Source organism: Fulmarus glacialis, unplaced genomic scaffold (genome assembly GCF_000690835.1).
Source record: "Fulmarus glacialis isolate BGI_N327 unplaced genomic scaffold, ASM69083v1 scaffold28476, whole genome shotgun sequence".
NCBI lineage: Eukaryota > Metazoa > Chordata > Aves > Procellariiformes > Procellariidae > Fulmarus > Fulmarus glacialis.
Genome location: NW_009219195.1, coordinates 9,954 through 18,932, shown reverse-complemented (window position 1 = coordinate 18,932; position 8,979 = coordinate 9,954). Strand labels below are relative to the sequence as shown.

The 8,979-nt window shown below is 38.5% G+C and overlaps 1 protein-coding gene across 1 annotated transcript in view; it reads left to right on the top strand.

Annotated features, from left to right (window-relative positions):
- Positions 1-8: 8 nt before the first annotated feature.
- LOC104078595 (protein ELYS-like) overlaps positions 9-8,979 on the top strand; it is a gene marked incomplete at its 5' end in the record, with an annotated part of 12,353 nt that continues 3,382 nt past the window's right edge. The window contains 6 exons of the mRNA XM_009580283.1: positions 9-185; positions 1,558-1,989; positions 3,849-3,949; positions 4,859-4,965; positions 5,604-5,788; positions 7,925-8,979. The exon at positions 7,925-8,979 is cut by the window's right edge and continues 797 nt beyond it. Coding sequence (XP_009578578.1) covers positions 9-185; positions 1,558-1,989; positions 3,849-3,949; positions 4,859-4,965; positions 5,604-5,788; positions 7,925-8,979 — 2,057 coding nt within the window. The remainder of the gene's footprint in view (positions 186-1,557; positions 1,990-3,848; positions 3,950-4,858; positions 4,966-5,603; positions 5,789-7,924) is intronic.

Here is an 8,979-nt window from a genome sequence, read left to right as displayed (position 1 = left end):
TGGCCACATCTGCTGCTGGTTTTCCTGGGTTTACTCCACAGTCTATTCTCAGATCCAGCCTTCGCACCACACCCCTAGCAACTCCCTCTGCATCTCCAGGACGATCAGTTACTCCTCCGCTACGAGCGAAGGAACCTAGGATATCTTTCAGGGAAGAGAATGCGAATGCAAAATGGAGTGTTGGGGTAAGCTGGGCTGTAGTTAGTGATTTTTACAGTTAAGTCTTTATAGACTGTGATTTGATTTAGATTTTTTTAAAGTTTGCCAAAACTCCTTCTATTGAGAATTGGAATTGCAAATCAGAATGGCAGACTTGAATTTGGTCAGAAAAGGTTATGTTAGACCTTCTGTAACATGACGTGCCTGCAGGAACATATTCATAATAAATGCCAATGACCTTGGCGGTTTTTACTCAAGTGTGTTAGGAGCTGTGGTGATTATTCCAAATTGCTAGTCCAGCTTCCTGCTATACCTTTTCAAATGGTGGTATGGCAGGAAGGTAAGGACTATAAATGGAGCCAGTTGTTTTGGTGATTATTCCAAATTGCTAGTCCAGCTTCCTGCTATACCTTTTCAAATGGTGGTATGGCAGGAAGGAAAGGACTATAAATGGAGTCAGTTGTTCGGGTTTGTAAGCTTTATGAATTAAACATCTTTGAAAGCAACAAAAGTCATGAGCTGCATTTACTTTCAGTCTCTCTTTTCGCAAGGCTGGGTTTACTTAAATGATGGCAAAAATAGACTCCTGATGAAGAGAGCTGTACTGTTGTCTGTTCTGTAGCCCTAAAGTTCTCGGTTTTGCTTCTTGCCTTGCACCAGGGATAGCATTTGTATAGCTGCCAAATGACGTTGGTCCATCTGAAAGTTGCCCCCTTTTGTTCTGTCAGTTGGATTCCCCAATTCAGCTCATCATGCAGTTGCCAAAGTAACATACCAAAATCAGGGGCAGAACAGGGGCATGTGCTAGGATCTACATGTATGAGCTTTCCAGACAGGTACTAACAAATTGTCATAATCTGTTTTTATTATACCTGTTATAAAGAGCTACTCAACTGTAACAAGAGACTCTCTCTCCTATATGAAGTTCTTACTAATAATGCAGTGTGGCCAGATTAATTTACTTGTTCCGTGCTATGGGCATAGTGAACACTAAAATATTTTAGTAGTGCATACAAGTTGAAAAGGCAAGCATAAAAAAAGAGAAATCTTGAGTTACGATTTTAGGTGTGCAAAGCTCCCTCTTCTTGGAAACACAGTAGCAAACCCAATGAACAGCCTTGAGGTGACAGTATAAGCAAGCACTTACAAGACTCACTTCATCTTAATTCTCCAAGGTCGTGGAAACTCAATAGGCAGTCAAAAGTATGATTAATTTTTACAGTCAGCTTTGAAAGCTAAGATAGTGCTAGAATGAGAATTAATTTTGTAGCATCTTTAAGATGACACTTGTAAAGGTTACATATATCGGTATATATTTGTTCTTTTTTTTTGTCTTGCTTTGACAAAGAGCATATGCACGTTATTGATTGTGAACTTCTTTTTTTAAAAAAAAAAAAGGTAACAGAAGATGATAAAGCGCTGTCTGGAGCTTCATTTGAGCATCATCATGGAGTGGTGGAGGATGCTTGGTCTGAAAGTCGAGATGAAACAACTCTGTTTACTCTGAGCAATCCTGAGGATGATCATGCTGAAATGGAAGAGTCTTCTGAAAGCATACCTGGAGATGGTTTGGAGAAAATGGACATCAGCAAAGAAAACAGTAACTTCTCTGCCAGGTCAGACCAAACTACTTTGGAGTATCATGATGCAAAATCACCTGGCGATTTTGAAGATGATGTTATCTTTATAGCTGCTAAAGCAGCTAATTCTTCCGCCGAAGAAACTGCCAATTTTCAAGAATCAGAGAAGGAAGAAGACAGTGAAGTGGTTGAAGATAAACCTTTCCAGATGGAACAGCCAGATTCATCAGAACTAAGAAAAGAAGCTGGTGTGTCTCATCCTATGATAACCTAAGTTTCTGAATTTTTCAAATATCTTCAAAAGGTTAAATTACTGATGAGTGCAACAGTTAACGATGAGTATACACAAGTGTCCTAGGCACTTCCTTGTCGTAGGCTTTTAAAATTGCCACTGTGTTTTGAGTCCTTTTTTAGGTATCGTAGACATTAAGAATGTGTACTCCTTTTGGCTGGCATTTCTTGTGTGTAACTGCAGCTGAGAGGCAGCAGTGATTTGTGGGAGCTTTGAGAGGGATACAAGTTGAAAACTTAGGCTTCTGGTTATGTTTTAGGGGTATTTCTGTAGGTTGCAGGTTTTTTACAGCAAGTTTAGTGTATGGCTACTTTGACTAGATAGCTTTTGTTGTTGTTGTTATTGTTGTTCTCCTTTCTCTTTTTGTTTTTTTAACCACCTCATTAGTGCTCAGTTAAATAGTTTTCTTCTGGAAGTGAGTCTGCTTGTGTATCTGCTTCTCATTACAGCTGTGCTTGCTCATTTTGCTGGCTCAACAGCTTATGCAGCCTTTTCCAAACCTATTTCAGTTGGTCTTTGGTAATTCAGCTCAATTCAACTCATTCAAGCTGGACTGCCAGCTGCTGAGGATGTGTTCATATGAGGAAGTCTGCTGGCAGATAAGAAGAGAGGTAGCTCATTAGCTGGTGAGCAGTGATGAAGAGCTGGGAATGAAAGTAGTGCAGGAACAGGGAGAAGATGTGCAAAGAGAGATACAGTCAGTATTTGACAAACAGAGCTCAGTCGGTTCAACTCTCTCTAAAAAAAGTTGCTATTCCTGGGACATGTATGGAAGTGTCGGGAGTTCTGTGTCTGAGGTCTTGAAAGCATTCGTAGCAGTGAGAGTGTACTCCAGTATCAGTGCATCATAGGCATCCTGATTCAGCCGTAAGTCTGAAATGCTCCTAGAGAGTGATTGTTGCTACTGAAATTCCTCAGCTCCTTTTCTTTTTAAGTAACAGGAGTGCCCAGATAGGGACTCCATGTACATGGGTAAAAGGCATTCTCCATATCTGAGTGTTTCTAGTAAGATAGCTTAAAACATTTGCCTGTCCTGTTTCAGATGTCTTGTATTTGGACAAGAAATCAAAGGTGTTCTTCATTAAAAATAATGATAAAATCTTAATCATTAAAGAATAACCTTATAAAGAAACTTTGTCACTGCTGGGCTATGGTACAAACAGTTCTGTACAATTTCCAGTACTCTGGAAGCATTAGAGGGCAGTCAGTATAGCTCTTGTTTGGCCAGAGCTAGCAAAATTATCCCAGTCATGCATACTGTCTGCAAAGGTAATTGCTGGATCTGGAGGAAGACAGTAGAAACAACGAAGAAAAGGAGGATGTTTCTAAAATTGAACCTGTTGAGATAAAAACAGGTTAGCAAGCAGTTGTGTTTTGACACCACCAGTCGATCGTTAGAGAAAAGAACAAGAAAAGACCTTAGATGCATTCTTGTAGAAGACGAGAAATGGAGTCAAGAAAGGAAAGAAGTATTGCTGGAATGAGATAAATATCCAAAGAGAAATAAGAAAACTTACTACTCAGTTTTAAGAAGGAGGGATGTTTTCTGAAATGTTTATGTATTAGGTCAGTAACATATCAAGTTTAGTCTGTAAACAGAGTATCAATGGTCATTTTGTTTTCTGAAATTACGCATCATATTTCTTGTTTTATTGGAAAGAAGAATTCAGACATTCTGTGCATTTGAAGTCTTGGTAGCATTACTTTGTTAGATTGCTATCTTAGATGAAATGCATAAAGGCTCACTTTACAATCATATGGGTGTTTTAAAAGAAAAGTGCAACAGGCAAGTCACCCATCTGTCTATTTTTGTAGAGTTTGTGGAAGAAACAAATGCTGAATGTCTTACCCTTCCTGAGGATGGTAAATTGGTGTTTAAAGCTGCTGAGGCTGCTACTTTTGGGACTGCAAGCGAAGGGTAAGTTTATAAAATAGATATATCCTTGGGTTCACACAACATGTAACTGCTGGCTTTCCTGGGTTTGAAAACTATGATTCTGACCTGGTATTGGTTCTTTTGTGGTTTTATATGTAACGGCTTTTCTATTCCTTTCTGTCTGTGAACAGAACTAATTTGGCATGAATGTAAGTCACATGGACTGGCTGTCAATTTGAGCCTTTTTTTTCAGATCATTGCAGACCCCGAAGTATGGTGACAAAGAGTTCATTCAACAGGCTGTACAAACCTTTTTACAGTTTGAGGGTTACTAAGCAGATACTGTGAACATAAGCCCTGCTTTTCTCTGGAAATTGTGTAGCTAAAAATTACACCTGAGACTCCTGTGATGTTAGTGGGTTTATTTTGGGGTTTGAATACTTTCTGGCAGTATTTTATACACTTAATTTCTATTTTCTGTGTGTGCTCAATTAGCATCTATTTCTTTATGGAAAGGGAAGCAGTTTTCTCACCAGATACTTTAAAAGCTGCAACTGCTTGGTGATAAAGACAGAACGTTAGCAACAAAATAACGCTTAATTTCACCTGGTAACTTACACTGGTACAACCTTCTGTTCGGTTTGTTCTAAACCTCCAATATAGCAGTTGCACTCTTTCTGCAGAAGACAAATAATATATTATTCTTTAAAACAACTCTGTTGTTATGTTATTATCTAGTGTTAGATAGCTGGGAAGAATGTTAAGTACTTGATTCATTGCATAAAATGAGTCACAAATTGAATGTAGGTATGTTGGTAAAGGAATTTCTCATTTTTCTTAATTTTTTTCTGTTTTGAACTTGAAGATTTTACAGTGAGAAAGTAATTTGTAAAGCTCTTTGATGTTTGTTTTGAAGCTTTATGATGAATTTCTCTCTTTCTGTTCATGAAGTGAAACAAACCACCAGGAGTCCAAAATGTCGTCTGCATCAGAAGAAAAAACCATACCACTTGCAACAAATCCACAGCTTTGTGAATCCCTGAAGGCAGACAGTGAATGTATGTATGTGCTGGTTTTGGCTGGGATAGAGTTAATTTTCTTCACAGTAGCTGATACGGGTCTGTGTTTTGGATTTGGAGATGTTATGTGAGTTAAGGTAGCTGAACTCCTGAAGTAAAATGTGTAGTTTGCCATACCGCTATAGGTGTCTCAGATTGAAGTAGCCCTAACACGTTACTGCTAACTTTCATTAGACTGTAATGAATAACCTCCTCAAAGAAAGTCCATGTAGAAAATGCATAGTGAATGTTCCTGTTCTTGATAAAGATCTTGAGAAATTAGGAGGAGAGATCAGTATTTATTTTAATATTGTACACCACTACTAATTTGTGTGCCATGGGATCTGCTGTTCGAGTTACTATTTTAAAAGATGATGCATCCTCGGTATTCAGGCTGTGAAGAATAACTAGCTATCAGTGTACTTTTCCAGCCGCCCTTTCCTCTGTTGTATTTTTTTCTCTATGGACTTGCCAGCTGATTTTCCCCTTCCTCTTTTTTTTTTTTTTTCTTTTTTTTTTTTTTAATTTTTTTTTATTATTATTGTATTGTTGGCTCCTGCTCTCTCTGTTACTTCCTGTTGCTTAAACCTGTGTCATTTATATAGTAGTTAAGTTAAAATTATATCAATCTCTTCCAGCTGTGATAAGTATCCTTGACAGTGAGGATGTGGTTAGTACTCATTCAGAAAATCGCCTTGAGGGGAAGCGTGTGGATTTACCTAAAGAATGTAACCTAGAAGCAGCCGAAGTTGAAGAAAATGTTCCTTTTCTGCAGGAAGAAATAACCGTTTCTAACAGTCTTCCTAAAACTGTGGAGATTAATGTAAGTAAACTATTTTCCCATTTTCTACAAAATAGAAAGAAAAAACTTTGCAAATTGAGGATAGTCCTGTCTTACTGACAATTAGAAGGCACACGAAAACATCTCAGTTTCTTTAGCTGGTTAACACAAGTTAAAACCTCATTACGTAAGGGCAGATATGTTTTTGTCCTATGCATTTTCTGTACCTATAACACAGAATAAAACCTGTCAAGACTTGGGCCTTTGAGAGGTGGTGTAGTGCAAAAAAAAAAAGCCTGAACTACTTTATAAAATAACCATGCATTCATTTGGTTTACTAAACTTAAACATTTCTTATTTGACTTAAAAAAGAAATAGTTTTAATGTTAAAGGCAATAAGAAAAGTTGGGGAGTGCAGCTTTTCAATACTGGGGGCCATTTACCAAATGACAAAATTATGTGGGAACCAAACTCGTTTTTAGAATTATTTAGGTGCTTAGATCCTTTACTATTTGTTCCTTATTAACATAAACAGAATTCCCAGTAATGAGTTAATTTCAGTGTCAAGATATTTCCAGCTACTTAAAACTCGTTTGTTTGTTTGTTTGTTTTTGTAAAAACACGGGGTTTTTTTAACATGTAAGTTTGTAAAATACAAATTTTAAAAGATCGTTCATATGGACTGAAAATTAGAACTAGAGATCCTGAGGTTGTCCCAGGTTTTGCCCCATTGTTCTTACTTTTCCCGGGGCTGATGACTTATTTGGGTTCATTGTGGATGTCCTCTAAGTACCATATAGAGTATACCGTCCATTTCCTGTAGGACTATACTCACAGGAATTAATAATAATTAGAGTGAAATACAGACTGAAAGGTAGGCGTACCACAAATAGATTGGTCTTAAGTAACAGAAAATGCTTTTCAGTGTCCCAGATTTCAGGTGAAGTTAAATAGGCAGCCACTTACTTGGCTTGTCTCAGCATTGTCATCGCTGTACATCACTGTACATCAGTGCTGTAGAGAAGATGATTATAGACTTGGGAATACATGAATCACTTATGGGAGTAAATGGAAAATTTGTGATGGGAAGAAGGGAGCAGGTACCTGAGACGGTCACAAAGCTTCTGCAGTCATTCATGTAGCAGTACAGTGAAGGTTTTTCTGCTTTCATTATAACTGGTTCTTACTGATTTATATGTAAACATCTGGTTTTGGCTCATCTGCCTTTACTGAATTTAGGACAAACTACTTACTGCTTTCTTGTTCGTAGATTTGTAAGCATAAAAGGAAAGTTTATGCAGACTAGTATTTCTTGAATTCAGTTTTGAAGCATGGCGTGTTGCTGTAATATGATGCTTTAGCAACTTTTGACAAGGCAGGAGGCAAGAAAATAAGCAGATCCTATGGAGACTCCTGTTGAGTGGCTTCTTCTTTCTGTCATCGTTGGCTAGCACTATGACTTAAGAGGGTTGGGCAAAGGTCTTTACACAGTGATTAAATTATCTTGACCATCTGAGTCACTTGACATACGTAACAGATACCACTTTTGTTCTCAACATAGAAGCTTGAATATCTCATGTGAATCTAGAAGGAAAGAATAATTGCTCAGTACAGGGCACTATAACACATGAGATGGAGGTATTTGGAATATGTGTGTTATCTCATGCAATCCAAGTGATTCCTTAAAGCGCACTGTTGAGTTGTCAGATGTGATACCTGGCCAGTTTGACTAAGTGTTGCGGTCACAACTATCACGACTGAAACTTTAAACTTTGGGGACGTAATTGTATTTTACTGTGTTAGATGCAGAGTCGGTCACTCTGTGTGGATTAGTCAGTCCAGAAAGTACTGCAATGTGATGATTACTGCCAGTTGTGTATACAGCTGGTATTGGAAAACTGCTCACTTTGTTCACGGGTGGTGGCAAATCGTTAGTCATGAACAGAAATACCAGAAATGGAGCATGTGATTGCATGACACTGAATATTCTGTTCTCTGTCCCTTAAATGCATACACTTCTGTCTGTAGTAGAGAGTACATTGTATGTTTCTAACTTCACATTCAGTGGTGATCTGAAAGGAAAAGCAGCGTTTCACCGTTCTCAGGTTCATCTAGCTCAGTTTGAAGTTAGTTTGTTTAATAATTAATAACACATTAACAGACATTTTTTAACTTTAGGTTGTTGAAGATGGTGCAGTTAAGGCACAAACCTCAGAAGAAGCACCTGAAACATCACCATACAGTAGTGAACTACATCCATCAGGCCATCTTCAATACAGTTATGATGCTATAGAGCAACAGTTTGCATGTGATTTGCCTGATAATAACGATGGTGAATGTGATGCAGCCGAGGGAGATGGAGAGCTTTTTCTCTCTCAGAGTAATTTTACTTTAGTCTTGGAAGGAGAAGAAGGTGAAGTAGAGATGGGAGACCCTACATTAGCAGATGCTTCTAAAGCGGCTGGCACAACAACAGAGGAAGAACCCATGAACAGTTTAGGAAGTACTGAAAACCAAGAACATGTTACAAACTCAGTGTCCACTGTAACTAGTGATCAGGAATCTCAAAATATTGCAGAGTCACTCCCATATGTGCCTGAACCCATTAAGGTAGCTATTGCTGAGAACTTACTGGATGTAATCAAGGACACAAGAAGTAAAGAGTTTACATCTGAAGTTGTAGAACAATCTATTCATGAAACCATAGGTAAAAAGGTAACTAGATTCCCGAAGGCAAAAGCTCCCTTAACAACTGTGCCAGAAGGAGTGGAAGATGAAACCAGCATAGATCAAGTAGAGTACGTCATCACTCCTCGAACACGCACAAGGGGGCAACTGAGTAGAAGCCTAAGTATTCCATCAGCAGGCCGTCAGCAACTACTGAAGATGGACAAACCAGTTCTGTTAGGACTGTCTCCTAGGAGAAGTACCAGGCGAACAAAAGAAGTATCTGAGGCTTCTAGTCTTCAAACAGAAGAAAATGCTCCAGATGAGCAAATACCTGTGATGCCTGTTACTCCTAGGAGAGGTAGGAAGCCTAAACCGACTAATTTAGAAAAAGTAGAAAGCAGCCGTTCTGATGGACAAACATTGTCCATCAGTACGCAGTCCGTAGCTGTTACTCCAAGAAGAGGATTAAGGAGAGCAAAGGAAGCTGCATCTGAACTCTTGGAAGAGGCTACTGAGGAAACGTCTCTTGCCGAAAGTAGCATTATTGCTTCTGCTACTTCCAA